Source organism: Haemaphysalis longicornis, unplaced genomic scaffold (assembly GCF_048455015.1).
Source record: "Haemaphysalis longicornis isolate Haplotype H1 unplaced genomic scaffold, Haemaphysalis longicornis Haplotype H1 scaffold_1, whole genome shotgun sequence".
NCBI lineage: Eukaryota > Metazoa > Arthropoda > Arachnida > Ixodida > Ixodidae > Haemaphysalis > Haemaphysalis longicornis.
This window is the reverse complement of record NW_027526203.1, coordinates 211,724,047-211,751,259: the sequence shown is the minus strand read 5'-3', so window position 1 is coordinate 211,751,259 and position 27,213 is coordinate 211,724,047. Positions and strand designations below refer to the sequence as shown.

The 27,213-nt window shown below is 47.9% G+C and overlaps 1 protein-coding gene across 1 annotated transcript; it reads right to left on the bottom strand.

Annotated features, from left to right (window-relative positions):
• Positions 1 to 24,687: 24,687 nt before the first annotated feature.
• Positions 24,688 to 25,908, bottom strand: LOC144168227 (adenosine receptor A3-like). Its single transcript, XM_077697259.1, has one exon. The coding sequence runs from the start codon at positions 25,879 to 25,881 to the stop codon at positions 24,793 to 24,795; it is 1,089 nt and encodes a 362-aa protein (XP_077553385.1). The 5' UTR covers positions 25,882 to 25,908; the 3' UTR covers positions 24,688 to 24,792.
• Positions 25,909 to 27,213: the final 1,305 nt, after the last annotated feature.

Genomic DNA, 27,213 nt, shown 5'->3' with positions numbered 1-27,213 from the left:
GCACTCAGCAACCACTGACCCACCGCGGAGGGTTGAGATACCATCGAGTAGTGCGGCCTGGTTGGCGTTGTACACATTCGTTCTAAGCGATCATGTCAGTACTTTCACGAAAATTAAATCGAGTGACTTCTGGGTAGTGGCAAAACCATTTTCTTAGAGAAGTGGACGGCTGCGCGAATGAAATCTGACCTATGCGATGTTCACTTGGACGGTGCAGCATCGCTGAAGACGGTGCATTTCTGGGTGAGCGAATTTAAATGTGGGCGTACATCGACGCAAGGTGAAGCATGCTCAGGTGCCCAGCTGAGTTCAACCTTCCGGGCTTTCGCATGTTTCGACCTGTGTGCGTGAGCGCGTCAGTCTCTGTGAGCTCGTTCGCGCGTGTGTGTGTTGCGGGTGTGTGCGTGTGTGTTTGAGAGAGCGATGAGCGAGAGAGAAAGGTAAAATATCTGAGAAATCTGAGCAAGTCATTTTCAATCTTGTACGAACACGCTGCGAGTAACTAAGTTACTTGTTATCCCTCACATGTTGTGCAATTTTGTAACGGAAGAGTTACATATTTTTTTTAAATAATAGAAAACTGCTTAGATCGCTTTTTTATAACGGATCGTCTTTGACGAGCACATGCTCATGTGAAAAGGAAAATGATAAGTAAGAATAAAGCAGTCTATAGAATAGTCGTGACTCGTGAGAGCAACCACGTGGCAGCATTGCCGCGTGTTTAGCCTACCGATTGCCGTCAACGACATTTCATCGTCTTGAATTGCATTTCGTCAAACAAGTGTACTAGCTAATACTGCCATGAAAACACTTTTCGAATAGCAATTGCACAATACGACGCAACGCAAAATGTTTTTCCACCTTGCTTCAAAAATGACGCTTTGAAAAATACACCTATTTCATTTATCTCAAGTATCATTTAACGACGCCGTTAAGGAGGATCGCAAGGTAGGGAGCGCCTCCAACGGCAAGAGTGCAAAGCTGTTCGACTACGTGAGGTGAAATATGGCGTTCAGCTGGACATTCACGCTTCCGCATTGACCACCTGTAAGAAGTGCTTAGGTGTGCTCGGGCTTTTTTAATGCGTAGCATTCTTTGCCGAGTACTCCCAGAGCGAGGATCGTGTAAGGCCCTGTATTGGCACAAAAATTGAGATTTGGGGGAAGTAACACATTTAATCGTCATTATAGCGTAAATAGAGATAACTGGTCGAACAAAATTTTTAAAAACTAAAAAATAGAAAAAATAGAAAACCAAAATTTTCAGAAATATGATCCGACAAAATCAAGAGTGTGCATTTTATACACCCCTCCACCGCCCCCCCCCCCTCCTAAAAAAAACGGAAGAGTAGACAAAAAAAGTCCGCAGAAGAACGTTATAAATACGAATAAAAAATGGCGTAAAGTCCGCAGCACGCCTTGCATCTGCGGAAAAAAACATAATAAGCGAAGTAAAGTCATTTAATCGCTATAATGGTATAAATTTACATCATTGGCGAAAATAAATAAAACTTAGAGAATAAAATAAACCAACGTCTTTCGCTACTCATCGCCATATTTGGCTGTAAAGAACTCACACTCTAGACAAGCGGCATAAGAATGCTTCGCATTAGTAGACAATTCTCTGAATTTCTGCAGATTTTTTTACGAAGCTGCGCTGTACATTTTCAAGCCTGGGCATTAAATGTGTCGTGGCATCCGTTTCTCGTTTCGATCGCATTGGGCCCGATTATCTGACAATGGCCAGTATGTCGTAGCGCAGGGTGCTGAGTACCACCGGGTCGATAGCGACCCTGGATTTAAAGCGTGTGCTAGACGTTGTGGCACCGAATCGCACGCGTATCGCATGGGCGGGCGCTCCTAAACGGCCAACCACATGGCCGCGAAATCACGGATTCAGCCGCAGCGACTCTGTGAACGCTGGATTTTTCAAACTTTGCATCTAGCGCAAACAACCACCTCGAACAACCCAGAGCAGAAGGAGACAACCGAGAGAGAGAGAGAAAGATAGAGAGAGAGAGAGAGAGAGAGAGAGAGAGAGAGAGAGAGAGAGAGAGAGAGAGAGAGAGAGAGAGAGAGAGAGAGAGAGCGAAAAGGTAAATAGCTTCCTGGGAATTTATTGAATGGACGCCGTCTGCAATGGACGTTGAGTTTTAATAGACCCCCTATTGTGTTTCTATAGAGTCAATAAAAAGTCAATTAAAACTCATCGTTTATAGACTGTGCTCGTTAAAAAGTCAACAAACTTTGTATTGCAAAACCTCAACCAACATTTTATTGCCTTCAAGACATGGAGTTTTAATACACTTCATACTGCGTTTTTATAGAGTGAACCAAATCTCCCATCTTAAAAACTGCGGCCAATATAAAATCAATGATCTTTTTATTGCAAAAATGCAACATTCATTTTATTGCCTTCACTATGTTGAGTTTTAACAACTTTGTATTGCCTTTCTATAAAGTCGTTTGAACTCCGAATGTGTGGACTGTGGTCATTAGACAGGCAATAAACTTTTTATAACGAACACGCAGCAAGAATCTTATTGCCTTCATTATGTTGAGTTTCAACAGACTCTGTATTGCGTTTCTATAGCCCACCCACGGAGGTCTGGTAGCTTATCGGTGCATATATGTGGGGTGCTATAGCGCCCCCTGCCCCGCCTCATCAACCGAGATCGCGCGATGGACGTCCCATCACTTCGTCTTGGGAGCACTTAGGAGCGGTAGCGCCTGGGATGGCGGACGTCACCGCCGGAGAGTTCGAGCCCTTGCAAACCTCCTCTGTTAAAACTTGCCAGAAAACCTAACTCACAGGCAACAGGATATTACGACTATACTCAATAAGAATTGTATAGAAAGGTAATAAGATAAATTTAATAAAAACTCATCAGACATTGTGTTCAGACCTAGCTCATATGCAACAGGTTTTGATGACTGGGCACAATAAGAATTTTATAGAAAGTTAATTGAGATAAATTTAATTGAAACCCTTCAGAAACTGTATTCAAAGCTGACTCAAACGCAACAGGTTGATAGGACCGTACTCAATAATAATTTTAAGAAAGCTAATCCAGGCAACTTTAATAAAAACTCATCAAAAATTCTATTCAAACTTTATTTACACGCAACACGATGTTACGACAATACTCAATAGGAATTTTATAAAACATTAATTGCCATAAATCTAATAAAAATTCATCAGAAACTGTATTCAAACCTGATTTCCACGCAACAGGATGTTGCGACTGTACTCAGTAAGAATTGCATAGAAAACCTATTGAATATATTTTATAAAAACCCCATAAGAAACTCATAAGAAACTACATTAAGAACCGATAAGGCCTACTGACTTGGCTCTATAGACTTTTAATTGAAACGCGGTGGCCAATTTGTAATGGAAACTCAATAGAAATATTCTATAGAATGTTGACAAAATGTTTATAGGATTCTTGTGAGCAATATCTATAACAAGTTTATAAAATCTCGGTAAAGATTTTTATGAGGGCGTGTACAAAAGAGGCAGTTAGCTTTGCTCCATTTTTATTCAATATTCAACGCACGGAACGCGCTTTGCAGCGGAAATCTATACGAATCAATTCAGTAGGCCGGATTGGGTTTTGTTATTATTATTGTTATTGTGCGCCGGTTTCAGGCAGTACGACGTTGATTTTACTATGTGTATGCGGGGATGATGCATGTTTTGTTGTTTTTTGCCTGTGCGAAAAGCAGCCACCCCAGTGAGCAACCCAATATACGACTTTATACGGAACAGCTCAGCGCTTTCACCATATGAAATACCCCTTACGAGTATAACGTTCACTCTACAAACGTGAAAGAAGGAAATTACGTTTAATAAGGTTAAACTCAAGTTACAAATGCAGGCGGCACCAAATTAATTCAAATTGAAAGTTTTTTTAATGCTAGGATCACCCAACCACTGATATAAAATTTATGGCGCCTGTCTCCGAACTGATTTGCAACCTTATAACATGCAGACAAGTAACAACCCCGTGGGTGTCAAAAGCGTTCCGATGGGTTTTAAGCTGACCTACGCAGCTCATCTGCTCAGCTACTTGAAGAGATTGCGTGCTCCGCGTTGATGCCCCACCGCCGCGATCCTGGTTTTTCTTATGTGAATTGTGGGTCCTGTGATGAATGGAATAAGTTTTACGTCCAGTCTTCTTAATTTTCTTCTCAGTTTTGCTAGAAAAACGCAAAGCGGAGAAGAAAAACACCAGGCACTCTTAGTGCTGCCCTGATCCGCCTTCTCCTTCCCTACCCTTCTCTGCAACAGCTCCATCGCATCTGGCCTCGTCGCGTGGTCCGAGGTCGTTCCTGTGTGAACACTCCTTGGATAGTGAGTGGTTCATTCGGGAACCCAAATAAAATAGTATCTGCAAGCACAGATTGAAAGTTCACTTACGAGTCTCCCTTGAAGGAAAACGGTTATAGCTGAATAGCCTACACAATGCTAAGAAAAGGTGATTTCAAAGCAATTGAACGCTTGGCTGCATTATTTTCACGCTAAAGTAGTTGGTAATGTAATTACATACGAGATTTCATTGGAAGGCAGTATAGTTGGTGCTAGGCAATTAGAAAATATTAATTTTTATACCCGTGCAAAAAAAATTAAAAAGCGCGTACTGTTCTCTCGTAACGTGTACATTTAAGGGGCACTAAATTGTGATTTACTTTTTGTTTTAACTCTAAAATCGTATCCTTCACAGCTGTTTCGGCTATTGTTCGACGGCAAATGATAATTTGTTTAGAAACAAAGAATTAAGGCTAGCCTCATTTCTCTTTCTTTCTTGTTTCGCTCTCATTTTTCAGTGACATAAAAGACACGCCACCCGTCGTGAATAAGGACCACGTATACAAAGTCATTGAAACAAGGCCGGTGCGGCCGCCCAAGAGGAGTCGGAAATACCCCCGCTATTTCCCCGGCATAGCGGCCGGACACAGGTCGCGTAACCGATTGCGCCAGTAATCTCTGACTTAATAGTCTGAGATTATAAATAGACACGACAGTAACAAATTATGTTGCGATAGTTCTCGCGTTCACCCGCATGTATATCTCCCACTGTACTTGTAGGACTCAACGCGAAAAATTTGTGCCAAAATCGAAGCTCAAACGATACCATCGCTTTTGTAGTGAGGGAACTGGCGTATAATGTTTCAAATCTGAAGTGGGCGTCTTTTAAAGACAAACGTGGGTAGAGGAGGAGTTTCTGCGTGCATTTTACATTTACTTGCCCTGCTGCCTGTTTCATAAAAACGCTCAGACAAGTTGGGCCCTCGTTCCATTCACTCCATCTTGCGTCCTAAATCGTAGTGCGGAGAAGTGTATTTGGGGCGGCGGTACCCATTTTCACACTTCTGGCATTTCTGCGCTAATTAGCAACAGCTGCTCCCGCGAGTGGTGTATTTGTATTGGCGGCACTCTACTATACCATTATAGTAGAGTACGTTTCAGTACCTATTTAAGGTTGATTCGTTTCGCGGTGGTATTGGTCTATACTCATCGTCCGCTATTCGGCATGGGGCAACAAAGAACAGCGTTGGAACGGTACAAAACTTTGGCTTCCGCGAAAAAGACGTATAGAGGCAGATAGTTCTCACACTCTAAATCCTCTTTGAGGTGTAAACGGTAATCGGTTTAACAGGGCGATATTTGTTTATGTGGAGCATCATTAAGAGACTGTGTCGAAAGGTTCGGAACGCTTGCGAGAGCAAAAAACAGCGGTAAATCCTTCGCGTTATATACATGTGATGTGACGTCATGATTCGTGCTTGATTGTGTCTCTATATATGTGCGTTTATTTTCCCCCGAGAGCCGAAAACGTTCACTAGCGCTGCTCTCGTTCCCATGCCGCAACCCAAAAAGAATCCGGCGACTTACGCCGACGCACTGCGGACTACGCGCTATCTCGTGACTGCAGCCGGCTGCCGCCTGTGGTTGCGAAAGCACCGCTCAGGAATAAATGAATTCGAGCTCATTCAATTGAGCTCAGGAGGACGCCACGTTTCCTTGCGGTCGACTTCTAGGGAAGCAGGCGATGTTTCATTCGAGCATGTGCCACTCTGCTTTGTTTGAACAGTGGCCCATGCATGACCATGTTGGTTGTCCTGCCTTGTCAGGTTCTGCCAGTCACTTGCCAGTCTTCTGAACCCAGCACGCCTTGTAATGAGTGTGGTGTCTAAATTAATTGTTCGGCGTTGCCCACGAGTTCCTTGTCTTGAAAGAAGACCGGCGGGTTGGTCTTTTTAACGCGTAGCGTTAAGGGTCATGTGTCGTTGTCGGCGTTGACTGTGACCACAAAAAAAAAAAAAAAAAAAAAAAAAAACCGTCATGAGCTAAAGATCCCGTAGCGCCACTTTGCAGCGCCCACTGAAACTCCAATGTTCGTAAGGCGCTGCCCCAACAGGTGGCGTGCTAGCAGAAACGGAAAGGTTTTCACTGCTCAGAAAGTTCTTGCGCGATGCCAACGGGCTAGATAACGGTACCGCGTTTCACTCTTAAAGGCAAAGCTTAAGCGTCGCTCAAACTTTTTTATGGCCCTGTCCTGTGTAGGTGTCCCTACGTGCAAGTTAAAGAAACGCAGGCACTCTCAACCACAGCGCAAGGTACCCTGGTGTAGGCTGATCGGCAGAACTTTACTGTGGTACGCGTAAGGACGGTAGGTGTACGTCGGGCACGACAAACACCAGACTATTTTTTTTTTGCGACACATCAGTCAGTTCGTTATCATCGTTATCAAGAACAGCCTACTTAGGTCCACTGCAGGACGAATGCCTCTCCCGTTGACCGCTAACCGCTCTTGTCCTGCGCTGCCCGAGCCCATTCTTAGCCTCCGAACTTCCTTATTTCGCCTCTACATCGAGTCATTGGCCTTCCCCTTCTTCTAGACCCGTCTCTCGGTATCCACTCTGTCACCCTGGTGGTCCAGCTGTCGTCATTTCGGCTCACTACAGGGCCAGCCCAAGTCCGTTTCTTCTTATTTATTTGAACTGTGACATCTTGATTCTACGTTAGTTTGTTCCCTGATCCGTGAAGTGGTTTCTTTTCCCTAAGTGTTACTCCTATGGTTATTCGTTCGATGACCTGTTCAGCCGGCGTAAGTTTGCTTTTGTCGGGATCGAAAAATTAACTTTTTGCTTGCATGTCGATAAATTGTGGGGTTGTTTTCTCGAAGAACTCCGGTTTCTGTGAGTCTCTGGACCCTGGAAAGTACCTCGTCTCAAGTGAGGTGGCGGGGCGCCTCTCTGGAAACCTCATCGAGCGTACTGGCGCGCGTGTTATCGCGATTGCGCGTGTGTGAAAACGAAAAGGGCAGTAGGCAGCGACATTCCGCTTCCTGGAGGGTAGAGAACCCACGCTTCATACGCGGTGCAGAACAGCAATTAAACTCGGTGAGCGGCTGTCTCCTGCTCACTGAGGGACACAAAATATACCAAACCGCCCTTATTTGCGAAATTAAGGTTATTTATGAAATTAATGTTTCGAATTGCTTTAGGAGATACATTTTTGCGCTAAAATAGTCACTGATGAGTCATGTATAAGGAGAAAAGTATTTGTGATTGTGTGGTTCGAACCGAGGCCGCAACCTTTGGTACCTTAGACTGTACCTCCAAGCTTCGGAGGCCGGACGGCGAGCCCTGTTCTGTCCATTTTTAAAGATATTAGTTTTGCTCAAAGCAAACCAGCAGATGGCGCTAGGTGTGCACAGAAAACGCTGGTTCTGTATCGTTCGGGAAACGGAATACCACCAGCAAGCAAGGGACACGCAGAACAATGTGGCACGCGCATGTTTCCACTATGTCGCGCTGGAATGCGGTCGCCATCACTGGCCGCGAGGTCAAATCTCAACGTATGCCGCAGCGTTGCACACTCCTTCTGCCTGTCAGTAGACATGCCTGTCGTTTAAAGAAAGTATGTTCACTCTTGTGTCCCTGGAACGGTGTCATTGCTTTGGGATGTATGTTTTCATTAAATCAAGCGAAGTAGCGGTTTGGGGTTCGCTTTCTTAGTCGTGTTGGGGCTGTTACAGCGTCGAGTCCTGCGTCAGCAGAACAGAAAACAGAACTCTGTCCTGTTTCTTGTGTTTGTGACAAGCTTCAAAGTCAGAAGCTTTCCTTTGAAAAATACGCTAAAAACTCCCGCTTTTACCTTAGTTCGTTTTGAGTGTAGCCTTTTTAGCATATCGCGGAGCGTGCCGAAATTTCCGCTGTGCGGCATCTGTTTCATTCCTATGCACCGCGTGACAGAATAGCGGTCACCGCTGGTTTCTTTGATCCGTGTTTTCATGCAACGTCCCCCCCCCCCCCCCCCCCCCCTAGAAAAGGGCAAACACATAGTCCACCTGCCCATTTTTCTACTGCAAGGGCTTCTGCCTGTGTCCATCCGTTCATTCCCGAATGCTGTCGCGTTTACTGCGAAGCAGTATACCTCTAACCAGCCAAGGAAATTTTCGTTTCCAGTTTTCCAGCAGAAAACTTCCAGTCTACTACTGGCTTCACAAAGAAACGTCCCAGGCTACTACTGGCTACTGGCTACGTTCAGGCTACACAAGCAAACTACTGGCACCGCCAGGGACCGAACCTAGGCCCGAAGAGAAGCGGCGGGAGAGCCCGTCGGCTTGCCGACTATGATACGCCCACACATGGAGACGGGGAGACAGACGGTGGTTTTGTATTCAGCGTCTGGGGAGGAGGAGAGCGCTTTTTGGAGGCGACACATGAAACAAGACTGAAGGGGAGGCAGTGAGAGAGGTGACGCCATAGTCCCGCGTGCCACCCTCCTCCTCACGCTTCGATAGACGATCCTGTCTTGTTTCTTTCTGCCGACGCACGGCCAGGGTAGAGCGGCGGCGTCCGCCACTCTCACCCGGCCGTGGCCAAGCGGGACGCCGCCCCGGCAAATCCCTGGTAACGGCTGACAGAGTCTCTGGTTTCACCCTTTGTAGAGCCACGTGTGTGAATTCAAGTGACGCGGCATGGGTAATCGTTGTGGGTGTCGTTTATAGCTTCGCAGTCCAACCACCTTCACACCGTGGATTGGAGACAATTTTTTATTTGGGTTTTGCGTTTTGTCGTTGTATTTACACAATAGTGCTTTTTTCCCCCTTTAAATATGATAGCTTGTCAGGTGAAACGGCAGGTAAGAAAAGCACAGTGTTACGAATCGGCTGTAATGTGTGTGTTGACGCGACGCACAGGCTTCAACAACGCACAACGCGACTCGCCGATGGGCTTTCCTGGAGAGTTTCAGAGGTCTGTTGCGAGGCCCCCTTTCCGAACAGAACCGTGTAAGTTCGTACATGTCTCACTGGCGACTTCGAGAATGCGGCGCGGCCAGAACCGTCTTGCGCATGCACCGGCTTGCCGCGGCGGCTGTTCGCCGTGTCTGACTCATCACATCTCTGACTCTACGACAGTCAATTTGCGTGTCAGGGTTTGGCTCTGCTTCTAACGTGTCGGTGCCTGTTTGTACCGTTGCATTGAAGGCTATAAATGGACTCTTTTTTGACCATCCTAGGCAGTGCGTCCTGGGTTCTTTCGGAGGACGTTTCTCTACCCGTTCGAATTGTGATGTAAGCACACTAGTGCGTTGCTTCCTGTACCATCGTTAAAAGATTACTGACACTAAGTTTCTCGCTTTCGGTTTTTATGCTGTAAAGAATACCTATTGGTCCAGTAATTACAAAAATCGAACCAAAAGCGCTCAGCCGCCAGCGTAGAATTAGTTATAACGCATTTATTCCAATCAGTTTCTAATTCGGTCGTCGCGTGCCAAATGGCCGTTCAAATGCAGGAAGGACAATGTGACGTCATGGTTTCCGTGACGTCAGGGACGTTTGCCGCATCGCCTCCTACGATTGCACACGGTCCGCACTCGCCCGCGCAGTCGACATGCCGTCTGAATCGTCAGATTCGGATGAGTCGCTGCCACCCGACAGACAGACAGACAGAACAACTTTATTTGGCCACACATGAGGTAATTAGGCGGGCGACGTCTTCGCCGTTGTCCGTTTTTTAATATCGTTGCGGCTCTAACCGGCGCAGACTGTGATAGCAACAGCTTGTCGCCAATGAGCGCGCGCGTGCGCCAGTCTTCTAATCAATCTGATTGCGGAAAAGAAGTTCCAAATGCGAGAAGGTAGATGTTATGGTGGTAAAAAATTCTGCTAGGTATTGTTATCAGCGCTGAATTTAAAAGCGGCGATCAGATATTTGCCGCGATGGTAAGCCTACGCTGACGGGCAGCGGAGGTTCGGCTCTCCGACCCAGCACTGCCGGCACCGCGGTGCGGCGAGCGGCCGAAAGATGGCGCCACCTGCGCGATAGAATCAAAACAGGCCACGGCAGATGCCTTGGTCACCGATCGCTAAAACGGCAATTATCGCCAAAATAAAGTTCCACATGCGAAAAAGGGGATGATAGTGTGGTGAAAAGTTGTGTAAGGGATGGTCATTCGCAGTTGTACAGATAGCGGCGATGAAATGTTCACCACGATTATAAGCCTAAAGTTCCCAACCCCAAGCTGACCCGATCACCGCACGCGTTGCGGGGCTGATGGGGACGCCCCTCTTCTGAAACTCGCCGAGCGCGTGCGCGTTGCGTTTGGGTTCTCCTAATTTCTTGCGGGCCCCAAACGCCGGCTTCCCCTATTCTAAAACTGCCTAATCGCTTCCACTCCGCTTTTTCTGGAGCTCGTTCGTCAACTTCGGGCTCTGCAGGTAGCAGCCGAAAGTGCAACGAGCAAATTCTGCTCACTGGCTTGGGCGACAGTTCTTGCTGCCTTCGCCGCCCACTAACTCAGTCCACGCTTCGCGCTGCACGTCGTCACGTGAAAAATGATGCATCTTGGCGTCGTCGTCGATTTGCTCGGACAGGCTTGCACTGAGCAATGCTTCGCATTCCGCTAGCTTGCCATAGCAGAACTTTGGCGAGCTCGGCGACGCGCACAGGCCGCTCAGATAAGACACCGCGCAGGTTTCGGCACCAGTGCAAGGGAACACCATGCGCCGGCCACGAACTGGAGAGCAAAGACGTCGAACACGCAAAGTTCGCAAAGTTTACAAGCATTGCTCACAGAGGTACACCCACGCCTCCTGCCGAAATGAAGACCACCGACAACAGCAGCGCAGGCAATCGTTTCCGGTTCTGAAAACGACTATATGACGTCACCCTGAACCGGCCAGACACGCCGGACAATGTGTCGTCACGCCGATAGCGATTTCGCTAGAGCTGCCGATTTGTGGTAGCTCGCGGCCGGGACAATTAAAATCGATTTTTGATGTGATTCCGGCCTCGGATCGCTGCAAAAATTTCTGTGAGGCATCTGTACGAACTACTGAAGCCAATTATATCATTTTTTAGGCGTCAAAATTTGGTGTCAGTACTCCTTTAAGTTTGGCTTTGGCTCTTCATCGTCGGAACGGAGGTAACTCTTATGCAAGCCGCTCGTAAACCACGCTACCACGACGGGACGGGTCTTAGTTGTGCGCCTTCGTCCATGTAAGAAAGCAATATAGTATTTTGCATCGTAAAATTATTTTCATCGCCACAGGACGTACCTTTGGCTGCCTGCATGTGGCCACTAACTTCGGTCACTGGGCATATACATGTGAATAAAACACGCTGGGAGCTCGAGCAGACCCGTTGCCCCGATCCCTGTATCCTGCAACGACTACGCTTGTGGTGCGTCGAGGTTAAGCTTCAAATATCAAAATATCAGCGCCCCTTTTTTAAATATGAACGAGGTGCACTGCTCATATGTACTCCAAAAAAAAAAAAATTCTGTAATGCCCCGTTGCTGTAGCTGGTATAAAGTTCCAGATGTTCCTCTGGGCTGCTGATAAATTATAATCGCATCGAGCTCTTTGCCGGAGACATAAAATCGCTAACACGCGCTTTTTGATTTCTTCGCTTTGATTAGGAACAGCATGACCTTAACTGCCACAGGAAGGGTATAAATGAGCGCGAAGCGCTAGAAGCACGCTGCGGCGAGATTCCTAGTGCGAAATAATTAAAAGCGTCGTCAGAAGAAAGATTATGTGTTAAGCCTTACTTATATGCACGTGTGGCGCATTTTAGCTCAAGCTTTTCTTTTCATGAGCGCGTGTGAATAAGAAGTTTTTAAATCCAGTTGAAAGCAGCTATTCGGAATACCTAAATGTGAATATCCAATGAACCATCTGGCTTTCCTTCTGGATAACCTTTCTGGATACCCATCTGGATAACCTTTCCGTTGGGAAAGTCGCCGTGTGCGTGGAATTCGTTATTCAGGACTAAATATCCTCATGCTGTGAGAGCATCCAAACTTTTATGTGGCGCACTCAAAGCTACATGTTAACTTCATTTATTTTTGTTTGCCTTTTCCTTTTCATTTCGTTTCTGCCCTACTTGCTTGAGGGCCTCATGTAGGCGACAACACGCCGGCAGACCTCTCTGCTTTCCGCTAATAAACAGTCCCCCCCAGAGCCACCTCTCTCTCCCTCTCTCTCTCTCTCTCTGTTCTTGTAATTCGAATACAGCGAAATCGACGTAGTGCCTCCTCTTGTTGTAACAGAGCACTCTGATTGATGAATTATGAGAACGCGATAGCCAGATGAGCCCATGAGAGAAAACGCGCGCCCAGCACAGAACACCGATACTGAAATGACGGAGTATGTCTGCTACTAGAGATGGTGACCAAATGGTTGCTGGGTACTAAATCACCTTCGATTACATATGAACATTTAACATACTTCTGAGTTTATTGAGCGTAACTAAAACGTTGTATACTGTTCCAGCTTTTCGGAGCGGATAATTTGATTCACAATTTTTTTCAGCATATTTGCATTACAAATATACTGACAGGCCTTGTGAGGTTGCAGAATTACAATGGAGATCTTAGCGTCATGGCATTTATCCCAGAAGGGGGAATAATAATTACGTGCGGCATTTAAAAATATTAACTCTGCACGGGTATAGAGTCATATTCCTAAATAAACGTGGTGCTATAAGGTTAATGTGTTTTAAAATACCCTCAGAGGAAGTAAGTTACGCACGTTTCTTACCCCCCCCCCCTCAGTCCTCTCGTAGAAACCCATGAATTCAAAAGCTGGGAGCAGACGAAAAATTTTGAGACGATTTCAATCCTTCGCTGCGAAGGATGTGTTAATAAATAAAACACGTGAACTCGACTCTGTTACAGAGTCGTCCAAGCAGTCAAATGTGGCATTCTTGTTTTAGGGAATGTCAGTACTAACATCCGGTGAATATATTTAACACCGTTACTGCAAATGTCCGCGCACGCACGCACGCACGCACGCATAAGAAATGCAAGTGGGTGATCGCAAGCTTCTAGAATTTAACGGAAGGATACCTCCGGAGGTATCCGCTGCATCCCGAGGTGGTTGCGGCCTTCAGAAGAAGTTGTAGGTGTCTTCAGGCGGCGCTGAGAAACTAGCCTGGCAACGTTGCTTGATGCGTCAATACACCTTTTGACGGTCCGCCAATCTTTTCTTTCTGACGTTTAAAGGTTCTAAAGACGGTCATGAAGAGCCGCATGCAAGAGTGGCAAGAGTAAGATTGATAGCGTTCGCTGCCAGGTTTCGCCAAGAGGGACCTATAACGTCTCAGTGGTCGATTCCGCTTTGCTGATGGCGGCGGCGTATTAAACTTTTCGATCAGTCGCCCGCTAAGCTATGTGCCATAGGTTTAATTGCCACCGCGAAGCGCACTGTAGAGATGGCTTTCTGGCAAAGCGTTTGGTGCTGTGCGACATGCTACGAGACCTCTGGTCGGAGGCCAGTTAAATCTGCCTGCCGCGTTAAAATTGGAAGGTTGGATGACTTCTGCTAGCGGTGTGCTTTATGCCTGAAAAGTGAAACTGTGAGATGGAGCGATAGTGTAAAGAAAGCTGAAATGATAAAAAAATGTCATGGTGTTTACAAATTACTGAGAAGCAAAATAACAGACTGCAGCCAAAGTATAAACGAAGAATCCGATGCATACACTGGCGGGACGAAAAATCTACCGGAACGAACGAAGCAGCATGCCCACAGACAAAACAGGGAGCGCAGCGCCGTTGTCGATCACTGCGTGACATCCGCCCAGGAAACTGACCTCGACGGAACGGCCATTTACGAAAGCGGTATATTGTGCAGAGACTAAATCAGGTCCTCGAAACTCTCCCTACTGTGTATACGCGTGGACTGCGCTCCACAGCGTGGTGCTTTGTGAGTGACCATCCGCGATGGACTACGAAAGACACCGCTGCAACGTGACCCCAATCACAAGCCCTGGAAGGAACCGAACTGGTTCTGAAACGCTCTTTGTTTTAGATGCGGAGCATATTATAGCGGTGGCCTGTCCCGCGTCGGCGTCGTCGGTGTCCGCACTCACACTGCGCATGCGCAACTCTCCTCCTTCCCTCTCTCCAACAGCTGCGCGTTACTCTCTCCGCTCTCCCTCTCCCTCTCTCTCTCTCTCTCCCCCCTCTCTCTCTCTCTCTCTCTCTCTCTCTCTCTCTCTCTCTCTCTCTCTCTCTCTCTCTCTCTCTCTCTCTCTCTCTCTCTCTCTCTCTCTCTCTCTACCAGCTGCGTGCGCTTCGCGTGCGTTCGCTTCTACTCACACCGCGCATGCTCGGCGCTTGCGCATCTCTCCTCCTCTAGTTTCCTCTCCTTCAAGTGTGAATATAAGCAACGTCACCTAGAGGAAATTCTTTCCGTTGATATAAGCCGCGGTAGCACGCTGCGCGCGACAGTGCAGCGCTTGCTTCGGTTGACGTCAGTTGACTCCGCTTGACTACGTTGACTTCAGATGCAGTGTGATGGAAGCAACAGCCCCGTCTGCGAGTGGGCTGACGCAACCTCATAACCGCATACTAGCATCAGCACAAACGCACACAGCAACGTTACTTCCAATCAAGACAAAGCTGCCAAGCGAAGGGCACGCGACGCTGAACGTAAACGTTTGAAGCGAGCGGCAGACCCTGAAAACGAGAAGCCGCTTCGAAACGACAACGTCGAGCAGCAGTACCTGAACTTCGAGCACGTGAAGCAGCGTTGGTTCGTGAACGTCGAGCGCCGGATGCTGAACTACGACAACGTGAAGCAGCGGCGGTTCGTGAACGTCGAGCAGCGGAACCTGAACTACGACAACTAGAAGCCGCTTCGAAACGACAAGGTCGAGCAGCAGTACCTGAGCGAGCAGCAGTACTCGCTCCGCATCACCGCATGGTTCCCCTCGGGAAGATGGTGTAATTTTTTTTTAGTTTGGTTGTAGTCGGTTATTTTATTCCTCAGTCGCTCTAGTAGTTTCCCAACCAGCGCAGAAAACTGAGACTATCACAGTGGCGGCAAGTAATTAAGCAAGTTTTTGTATCTTTCAGAGCAGCAAGACGGTTTGTTCAATTTCAGATTTTTTAGGTTTAACGCCCCGAAGCTACAGCGCGCCGTAGTGAAGAGCTCCGGATTAATTGTAACATTTGAGGATCTTTAACGTGCTCCGAAATGTCGGCACACGGGCGCTCTTGCTTTTCACCTAACGGCAGCCACCGCGGTTACGATCGAACCCGCGTCCTTGGGCTCGGCGGCACGAGGATTTAGCTGCCGAGCCACCCAGGCGGTAGCGAGAAGGTTTGTGAGAAACTTAGTTTTCTCTTCAGTATGGGACGGGCGCAAGAACGCACACATACACGCACACACGGTATTATACATACATAAACGCACACCGCTTACACCGCAACGTCCTAGGCATGGCCATTTTCGACAACGAGACGTTATTCGCCCATGGACGCGGGTAAGATCCCGGCAGGCGGTAGCCATTTTTCTGATGAAGGCGAAAGATGTAGGTGTCCGTGGAGATATCGAAGCCCATTAAATATCCATCACAGGTTGTTTATATTAATTTTGAGTTCCCCAGTACGCACAACCTCGTAGCCCAGGTGTGGCTTCAGCGCTTTGAGTGTACCCCCTCCTTCCACAAAAATTTGAGGCGTCATTCGCCATCGCTTACATTTGCCGAAACATTTTTGCAGTTGCCTTCGCTGGTGCCAACGCGCGTGGCCGGTTTAAGACTTTTGTGATTTTTGCTCTTCTTATTCTTTTTGTTTTGCTCAGCGATTTGGACTTCACGAACGACGGGAACCGTGCTGATCATTGGTTCGGGAAAGATCGACATAGTCTGAGTGGCAAGGTTCTATTTTAAATTGTGTTCAGTCACAAATTTTAGGTGCGGATCACCTTAGGAACGCACAATGTCCGTCCGCGTCCGTGCATATAGCATTCACAAACGCAAAAAAGCACACAGGCACCGGCAGGATTCGAGCCTGTGTCTGGTAGACCAGCCAGAGTTAGTGTCAGTCATCTTAGCCTTTGGCTACGACCGTGAGTTAGTGCCCCAAAGTCAAACGGCTTACTCCCTCGCCTGTAACGGTGCGGAGTACCGTAGGACCTCCCAATGTCCATCCGCGTCCATCCGTGCGCACACCACCATCAAGCGAAAATCAAGTGAAATTCAATTTGAGCCGTGAGTTGCACTTTCGTTTAGGGAATAACCAAGGTGCAACTCCCGGCTCAAATCGAATGATGGTCGGGGCGCAGCTTGGATGTCATTTCGAGTCCCCGTACTCCGCACCCTCGCCATCATCGACGGAGTGAAGATGCTGCCATTTTTTCTTTTCATGCGTTTCTCTCACGGTGACGCTGTTTGATGGCATTATTTCTGTCTGCGAAGTTACTTACGTAACACCGTGCAATGTATGACGATTCTGCTCGTATTTATGGTAGTCTAAAGCTTATTCTGATAGCTTTTTTCCCCTGTTCGCTGAAGTGGTCGCGAAATTTTAGTATATGTATACATATGAAGTCGAGAAGGGGCAAGCTTCCCTGGCCAGCCCCGACCGGGATACCGAACTCAACGTGTAAACCTGACTGAGGACGGTTAGTCAAAGCCAAGAAATCCCGGACTCGGATGCCTTCTGTGGACTGAGACCCGTAACATCAGCTTCTGCTCGATGAATAAAGATTTATTCTCTCTCTCTCCCTCCCCTCTCTCTCTGCGTGTGTGAGCGAAGTTGTGCGTCTCTTCTCGACTGCCTTCTCATTTTTCGGCTTCTGGCGAGACAGCCTGGGCACTCATTATTGTCAGCTGACTGTTAGAGAAACTTTCTGTTGTGCGCTATCTGCTGATGCCTTTTCCGTGCACTGTACGACAACCCTGCGATGCTATGGCTTTATCACAATGTACTCTGTTGACAAATCCACGTAGCCAACAATAAAAGTTCGGCTAATGACGATATCGAACATACCATTTGAGGGAAAATGGCGTTCTTCTCAACCGCCGCGGTGGCTCAGTGGCTAAGGCGTTGCGCTGCTGAGCACGAGGTCGCGGGTTCGATTCCCGGCCGCGGCGGCCGCTTTTCTGATGGAGGCGGAAAGCAAAAACGCCCGTGTGTACGAGATTTCGGCGAACGTTAAAATCCCCAGGTGGTAAAAATTAATCCGGAGCCCTCCACTACGGCGCGCCTCATCGCCTGCGTTGCGTCGGCGCGTTAAACCTTACGATCAATCAATCAATGAAAATGGTGTTCTGCGCTATGGCACCACGCAATGGTGGCGTAACGCTCTGTATTGCGCAGGGCACTGCGCAATACAGAGTAAGCGCAGGAAGCGCTCTCGTGGAATATTGTTGGCATGTGCAGTTTCACTTGTAATGCTGACATCTATACATCATGCTTTAGTGTGCGACGGCTCATTAATAGCACCGGACACAGGGGGCTGCAGACGTGAGCAGGTTTTTCGCTTTTGAGGTGCTATGACAGTCTTATGGAGGAAATGTAATTGCGAAGTCTGATATAAGATCCGCTCGAAAGTAAGCAGGGCTGGTGTGACGAAATACTGAGTTTCGCTCAAGATATCACAAATTCTTGTGTGTGGGAGTTCGGCCTTTCGTAAGGCACGTGGGCGCCAGCAGACGGGACTATCTTGTTACCTCCGGTCCCTGCTACAGTTAAGATTGTTAAATTGAATCTTTATTTTATAGCGGAGCTGTTTAAGCTTTCTTCTGTCCGTCGGATCGTTAAAGGAGCCATGAAGAGAAAACACAAGTTTGGTTCATTCAAAAGATTGTCTCGTTAGAATCATACTGACGCCACTTTTAACGTAAACTTCGCTCAAATAAGCTACATAATTAGGAAAAACGGGAATGGTCATGCGACCCACCAGCTCATTTCCCGCAACAGAACCTATGATGTCACATGAGCTAAGCTCTGCGATTGGCGGAGGCTGGCAGAAGCAGACGCAAATTAGGTAGAGCTTACAAACTAGACGAACGAGCAATTTGCGCTTAAATTTAGGGCACATTCTTTACAAAGCAATAAGAATGATGGGGCAAACAGTGGAAGTTACGAAAGCACATGTAAACATAGAAGTACTGATGCATTCTGCTGTTCGTACTGCGCACAGCATGCTTGGTTTAGCTGCACAGCACTACGGGGCTTGGGGTTGTTTTAGACGACACTGGCCTATTGACGCAAGCAACGGTGTCTTACGTGACCCCATTTGTCGAGCGAGCACTGTTTCAGGGAACGAATATTTTCTCCCAGAACAAAAACAAGCCAGGTTTAAATGCGGGCAAAAACAAACCAAACGCTTGCCACGGTATGGTGGCGCCATCTAGGTTACGGAACGTAAAGAAACGCGGGAACAAACCAACACCGCTGTACAGGGTGGAGACAACCTTTGAACGGTCCCGTGCCGCCGCAATTGGGCCAACGGGCTCAACGCGTTATTCTTTTCGTTTCCCACGAGACCTAGCAACGCGAAACAGACAATATGATTCAAACTTCTTCAGTAAACCGCGTTGCGGCGATAATTTTAGCGCGGTTTTGACACAATGACTTGCTTCGGCGGCGAGCGAGCAACCGAAAATGGCGGCGCCAGCGTATACGTGTCTCTACCCTGTACGGCGGATGCGTGAATGAAGGTATTCTAGGCTGCAGAGCGGTCGGTTCCTGTGATGTCATTTGGGACCACGAAAACGCACGATTGAGCGGGAAAATCAAAATTTTAACCTAAATTGTTTAATTTCTCAGTGAATAAAGCACCGTTTGTATCCGGACAAGCGCTGGGGGCACTATAAAACACGAAATCTTTCGAATAAAACCAACTTGCTTTTTCTCTTCATGGCTCCTTTAACAGGAAATTCCGGTTGATGAAGTGGAGAAAGGGAAAATGCTAGGCTAAGAAGTGTGAGGAAAGTATGAGGCGAGGCGAGGCGGAAAGGAGTCCGCGCGCCTCAAGAAAAAAAAAAAAACGCTTCCCGTGGTCGGAAACGAACCTGAGTAACTCGCGTTACGAAATCGTCGTCTATCCGATTGCGCCATCATCGCTTTTTCTTTTTTTTTTTTAGAGCACGAGTTAGTGTAACCTGTTTAAATAGCGCTATCATAGCATTCGAGGCGTAGCGGGGGCGTTGGCTCTGGACTTCGACTGAGTTGAAGCTCTGGATTCGGACTTTGTGGGATTTGCATGGGTTGTAGACTGTGATCTAACTCAGTTTGCATCTAACTCCGCTTTTTAACTATCTTCCTCTTACGAAAGAGGCAGGCCTTGGAAAAGCCAAGTTAAAGCTATAGGGAAGACCACCAGCTCTGCTGTTTCCTCAGTCTTTGCACCTCAATTGCGAGGGTGGATAATTTTTTTTCATTGCTTTGGCACACTTTCTGTGATCCACCCATCGCAGTATCGCACTGTGTAGTAAGGTCACAGAGATCAAACCTAAACCATCGGAAATCTAGAGCCGAGAAATATGCAATTTGCAGGGTCGCGCTACCTACGTTGTACTTTTTGAAACTCCGGCAGTAAAAGGTTCATAAATCATGCCAGAAACGTTAAATGTACGGCAGTATTCCCCCCTCCATGTAGTACGCATTTTTATAAAGCTTAGAGGTGACAAATGGTTGACTAAACCTGTCTAAATCAAAAGTATGAAAGCTGACTCTATCCCGTGGAAATCGTCGGATGCATAAAATGTCCGCCCTTTAAGCACCATGAAAAAAAATATGACAAATTGCCAACCTATTGTGTTACGTAATCGGAAGTACAATTGTTAATGCTCTCGTGCTCTCTGCAATGCTCTTGGCTGGACATATTATCGCCAAAATAAAGACAATTCACAGTTTCTATTTGAATGAGTGTAGCGAAGCGCTTTTTAGAGCGAAAGCTTTCTTAGTGGAACAGATGGCGTCCTGTCAAAAAACTAATGCAGTTCCCCAAACACCGGTTGGTCGACCGAAAAGCTCTGATAAGATCACTGGACACACGGCGCGTGCGTGAAATAGGGTTTCCTTTGTGTCAAAAGGGGGACTTTCAAATCGTGAAAAATGGACGGTTCTAGATAAGGCAATACAGGCATCGATCATGAAGAAGGGGTGCAGTAGTGTACCTTTATCTCGTAAACCATGGATCGGTATACATTTAGATCCTTCGTAGATGCGTTTACTTAATGGGAAAAAAATCGTCGCATGGGTGCTGATTGATTCTGATTGTAGGGTTTTAACGCGCCGACGCAACGCAGGCGATGAGGTGCGCCGTAGTGGAGGGCTCCGGATTAATTTAGACCACCTGGGAATCTTTAACGTGCGCCGAAATCTCGTACACACTGGCGTTTTTGCTTTTCGCCTCCATCAGAAAAGCGGCCACCGCGGCCGGGAATCGAACCCGCGACCTCGTGCTCAGCAGCGCAACGCCTTAGCCACTGAGCCACCGCGGCGGGCTTCGCATGGGTGCGGTTGTCGTTTTCGGTTTGGGTCTTTGAAGGTTTGAAGATCCATAGGACGCACTTCCAGCAAGGATTGGACGCACATTTAGCAAAGCCTTTGACATACTTTTGACGCACCTATGAGGTTAGAAGGCTTTCGCACTTCTCTGAACTTTCCTTAGGAAGGGACCTAGTTCTTTTCCCCCCTATCAGTACTTCGGCGCCCCCGGTGTTAGCGTTAGGGGTTTGAACGTCGTTCGTAAACAGCACGCACGCACCCACTCTTGCGAAAGTCGGAGAAGTAGCCTAATGACGTTACACGTTAATAAGTGAGGAGCTGTAATGAGACGGACAGATATAGAAAGTTCGATAGCGTGGTGGGCAGCGGACGTCCTCGGGCAACGCGTATGCTTACCAGGGCAAACCGCCATACTAACAAGGACGCTGCCAAAATGGTGCTCGGTTCGTACAAAATGACTCTGGACTCTGGCTTTCAAATTAAGTTTGAACATGTACTTCTCAGATGGAGTATACAGCGTGTGCGTAGTTTTATTCTAACGGACACACTTGTAATCCGCTTTAGTAAATTCCGCTTTAGTAATAAATCTCCTTACAACCGTTTTTTCGCATCCTGTGTGGTCGCAGAAGGGCTGCAAAATTGTCGGAATTATGTTAGTAATTCTGAAACAGCGGGGAAAAATAACGTATAGCAATGAATGACATGAAACTGGCGTGCTATAGCGTGTCATTGGCGGACAAACGTTAGCATCGTTTTGTTTCCAGATTATGCGAGTACACTGGTTTTCAGGTGCCACAAATCTTCCCGCAAACGCCAAGTGGGGAGCGCACGAGAATTCCTTCAGGTTTTTACAACTGCGTTGGGAACTCTACACGATTATGGAGTCGTCGTAGCCGCCAAACGTGATTGATTGTAGTGTTTAACGCGCCGACGCAACGCAGGCGATGAGGTGCGCGGTACTGGAGGACTTTGGATTAATTTTGACCACCTGGAAATGTCGCCAAACGTGGTTCAACGGGAATTTCACCTGTTTTCAGTGCGCCATACTCCTTCCACTGAAGCATACGCATTCGGAAGTAGCGAAAGGGGCGATAACTAAGCATTTTCTAAGAATTTTTACGGATACGCCGTCAACCACCAGTTAACCCCGCAGAAGCCGATGTGCGTCGAAACGAAACGGGGAAGCACTGAGGATTCCGCATTCTCTTTAGCGCTTTTTTACAACTTAGCATTCGTAATAAATATGCCATGTTTTGGGGTAATTATATATGGTTTTCTTATCTCACGAAGGATACATAATTTCGATTAGGAAACGTCACTTCTAACGCCGGATGAATTTTGTCTGTAACTTTAGTGCAAGAAATACTCACGCATGGGGCACCGAAGTTCGAGATGTGTTGGATTCGACCTGAAGAATTAGTACGCCGAATAAGTCCGCCCTGACAAGAACTCAGGACGCGCATTCAAACTTCCAGGCAGTTTCGTCACCCGTTGTTGTTTAATTCTCGATTTTGCCTGATGAAGTGTACTTTTTCAGCGGTTCAATGGTCGCACATGTATTTTTTTAAAACCCAGCATACTTGCGTAACCTGGAAATGAGCGAAAAGTAATAAGTAGTGCATCGTTTCGATTATGAGTCCCGGCCTTAGCGCCACCTTCGCTTTTCAAATATATTCCTATGGCGTAGAGAACCCTCGGCATACCCCGCGAACTATCCGAGGTTAGTCAGAAACTGTATATATGAATCCCGCAGTGGAGCCAAGAAACGCTACGAACGAGCGCGAGAAAAAAAAAAAAAAAAAGAAGTGGTGTGGGGAACCGCGGAAATTGTTACGAAACAGCGCAGCAAAAATGCTTAGTAAGAACGTGTAATGGACGCAGGCTCGTTGCACGGCCGCTTCACGTCTGGCCTTTTCCGACATAAAATAGATAACCCAGTACTACATCGAAGAAACATCTGTGCGGAATATTTCCCCACAACTTTTTCTCCCGTTTCTTCTTAATGGTACTAGCGCATATCCTAATAGTGGTCGTGTTTGGCATGCGCCAAGGTTGCCTTGACATTTTTTTTTCTTCAGCACGCGTGCAAGCGGTGTAAGTTTATTGCCACATCGCTTACACATTCAAAAATGCTCGCATATTACTTTCACTGCTTCTACGACGGGTCGATTTTAAATACGCAATGTCTCTTTTCGTTTTTACGCAGGTTAATCGCGCTTTTTGTGTGTGTGCGTTTCCGTGCGACTCGTGTGGGAGTTAAACCAACTTCCAATATTACAAACAAAGAAAAAGCCTTGCTTGTAAAATAGAGAAGGTTATGCCCACGAGGCACCATCTCTGAAAAGGACATTAAAACTTCGCGAGTGTAGCCTGTAAAAATCGCCACTTTATTACCACGCAGCGTACTTTTTTAGGCAGGCATTCACGCAGTTTCCGGAACAGTTGAAATATGCTTTTAATTTCATTTTCGGTTTCCGTTGAGACTCTTAACACATTTTTAAAGTCACGACATAGTTTAAGTCATTCTGGAATCACTGATATCTAGCCCCCGGAGGTGCTTTGTGTGTGGACAAAGCAGTGTTGACTTTAGTTTTAATTTTGCGGTGGATGGACATTCATTCTCCGACAACAGCTTCACGCTAAGCGAAGAATTACCCTTTGGCGTCAAATGCACTCTATAAGCGAAAGGACTGTTACAGTACTTGAACAATTAGAGGGGTTGAAAACATCCAGTGACACAAAGCATGCAAGCGTCAGTTTGCCCCAACTCCCACAGCTGCTGCCAGCAGGGTTCAAATCGACTTAAAGGCACCCCGCAACACTTCTTTCAACTTTTTTTCTAAGTCTTAAATTCTTTCAGCACGTAGTCAACAAACACATTCAGTACTTCGAATATGGAGTCACAAAGGGGTACCAGCCAAAACTTACTGCTCTATGCCCATCAGATAACTTGGAAACCTGCTCAAAATATTTTTCTCTTTCTCCCGAGTCTTGGCGTTCTTTGGGTGGTCTAATTACGTCATTACAGCAACGTAGCGGCTATTGGCCGCTTCGTTTCTGTTGCAGAAATTAATGCGTTCGATAGCCACTTTAAAAAGAAGGCCACTAAAGCAAAGCAGAATCGGAAGGCGGCTAATTCTGCTGCGAAGAGCGAATCACGCATTCTCTCTCCGTGCTGTCGATAACTTTAGTATTGACAATGCTTCCAGATTCGAAGGAAAGAGGGAAAGCGTATATCGGAAGTGTTGCAGGGTCCCTTTAAGCCGACTTTATTAGTTTGGGACAAAGTATGGGACATATTTACGTCAAAATGGGACACAACTTTCTTCCGTAGATGAGGTATCACGCAGGAGATGGTTATCAAAGACAATGGGAACAGTGAGCTGTAGGATGTTTCGGCAATAATGCACAGTGATACAAGAATCAAGGCCATAATGTTTCACATGAGCTTCACAAGGCAACTAGGAGCACAAACACTTTACGCAACGTGTCTTTAAAGAAGTAAAAAGAACAGCGTCGACTGAACTCTGGTCAAGCGCCCCAAGCACAGCAAAGTAAGTGCTGGGAGCGCGTGTAGAGGAGAGTGCGACGCATGGAGCGTGAGAGAGTCACAGTTTGGCGGGTGCAGAAAAGCATGTCACTGCAAGATTCCACACCCTAAGTTCCAGGCAGGTTAGTCACACGCCGTGCATGTGACCCAGCGCGTGGAATAACTGTCTGTCACTTGTATGGGTGCTGGCACGCCTACAATCGGTCACAAGCACACACACGCGCGATAAAGAATGAAAACAGGGGCCTACAAACAACGTGTGTTTAAGGAGCTGACCTGATGAAATTGGGACAGTGGTCCTCAGCAGCAACCGGGTCATCCAGGCCGAGCACCACCTGGCTGGCTACTGTGTCAGCCTTAGCGTTTCCTATCCGTCGTTGGCCCTGCTTCGTCCCTGGTTCTTTGATGCGATCTGGCGTTCACAGTGGCGTCTCGGCGGCGCGCCGGCCCGATTTGCTGCGGCGCACGGCGGGCTAGCTGAACTGGGCGATGCAGCGCTGTTTGTGCTGCGATCCGTTGGTGGTGATGCGCTGAGTGTCGGTGCGTGAGTGAGCCATGTGCATGAAGTCGACCGAGGAGCGGGACACGTCGACCAAGCCGCAGCGGGACTTCCACATCAGTGCGAAGGCCTCCTGGATCTCGCGCATGCGGACCACGTAGATGACCGGGTCGACGAACGACTTGATCAGCACTAGCGAGTTGGTGAGTATGCCGAAGGTCAGGCGCACGTCCAGGGACAGCGACGTTATCGGGTAGGCGCAGTCCAGGCATGTCAGCACGTAGAAGAGCACGGCGGGCATCCACCCGGCGAGGTACGTGCCCAGGATGAGCAGGGTCGTGTACACTGCCTTGACGCTTCTGCGCAGCTGTCCCGGAATCTGGGCGGACAGGCCGACCCCCAGCTGGTGGCGACGGACGAGGATGAAAATGTGCGTGTATATGAAGCACATGAGTACCAGGGGCACGAAGAACAGTCCGGAAAGCGTGACGCGGAAGGTGCTCCAGAGGATGAAGTCGTAGCGACAGTTCACAGTCTGAAAGCCCTGTCCTGGCACGCTGGAGAAGTAGAGCAGGAAGAAGAACAATGGCAAGAGCCACATGGCTGCGGTCGAGAGCCATACGGTGCGACGCGTCACGGTGGCGGCGTAGTGCAGGGGCCGCAGGATGCCGATGTAATGGTTCACGGCGAGTGCCAGCAGGTGAAAAACGGACGCGATGAGACCCGTGAGACGGAATGCTTCCAGAGACAGCGCCCAGCAGGCTGGCGGCTGGACGTGGTACACCGCGGGGAGAAGGCTGTTGACCACAAGGCCGACGCCGACGACCAAAGATGCGTAAGCGTTCGCCGCCGACAGGCTTAAGCTGAAGCAGAGCGTTGGGCTGGGGCTACGTCGAAGCCAGTGGACCGACTCCACGATGACAAGGTTGAAGACCATGGATATTAGGCAGGCCACTAGCATGACCGGGACAGCTAGACGGTACACGTCCCGGGCCACCTCCAGCGGTGACCGGATGGTGGCCGTGGCGTTTAGGCCCGGCCATGAGGCGTTAATCGCAGTCATTGAGTCTGCGCTGGCTCGACAACGTGCAAGGCGCTTCGACAGGCCTTACTGGGCCTGAGACGCTGTCTGTCCTTACAGCTACTGGTCGCTGGTGATAGCGCAAAAGTGGCGGGAGTTCGGGCTTTTCAATTAGGTGGGGACCAGGGAGCAGAGTGTATACAAACTCTGTTATTCGAACAATCCGAAAAGCGGAATTGATTATCCGCTTATTGGATAGTCTAAAAAGATGCGTGAGGCGGAGTGACTCGTTGTTCCAGGGATCCCAAACAGTGTAAAAGGTACAGTCAATGTTTACGTGCTTGTAACACCAGAATAATTTGTACTTCTCCGTTCTTGTGACTTGGAGCTTTTTTGTCACATGCAGCAACGCCCACACTTGCCGAGCCAAGATTTCCAGACACGTATATTTTGCTACTCTGTGAAAGTTTCCACTATGGAGGTGGACTGGCCTTAGTATTTTTCTTCTTTCACGTAGAAGTCCAAAAGTGCGTAAAAGGTTTGCGGCAGTTTTTTTTACAATGCCACAGAAAAAAGCGCCACTCTTTACTTACTTGCGTAGCACAGCTGAGAAAAAATATTGTCCTTGAAGTGGAATATCAGAATTCTGGCGAGAGTCCTCTTACGTTTAGTGCCTCAGTCAGCAAACTGGTGGGAGTCAGTCGAGCGCAGGGACGCAAGCGCGAGAGCTCAGTCTCTTCAAAATATTCTCAGCACGTCACTGCGAGAGTCAGAAGTTTTCAATGAGGCCGTCAATTTCTTGTCATTGGCGCACATTCGTAGTGGTCGTACATCTCGGTCAGTTTACGCTTTTTCCGAAACAACAAACTCCAGTTATGAGCGGTGGTTAACGCCACAAAATAGGTCCGTAGCTGAGCAAGAGTTCTTAACAACGGGCGGTCACAAGTTAGCAGTCAACTGATGCTTGAAAAAAAAAAATGAGGGGGGACAGCTAGAGGAAAGTGTTCAATTAACCGGCTTTAAGAAGGAATAAAATGGTGGCACAGGAATGATTACGTTGTCCTCTGACGAAAAGTGGGCCGGTGCTGTCGAAAGTCAAGTTTGCAGGCTTCGCAGTCAAATAGACGGTGATTTCGGGCGGAGAAACTGCACCACGTTGTGGCTTGACTGAACGGTGAAGCATGAAGAGTTGCGAGCGAAGTTTTCCGGGGCTGCGGTCTTCGGTGGCACCTGTACCCGCCGCCACGTCTGGTTGGGGTGACGACTCTGACACAGACTGGCGCGGCGTGGACGCGCGTCGTCGTCATAGTCCGCCGCCCGCCGCGCGCACGGCGGTGGCGCCGCGAGCGGCGCCTAACGCAACGATCGCTTTGG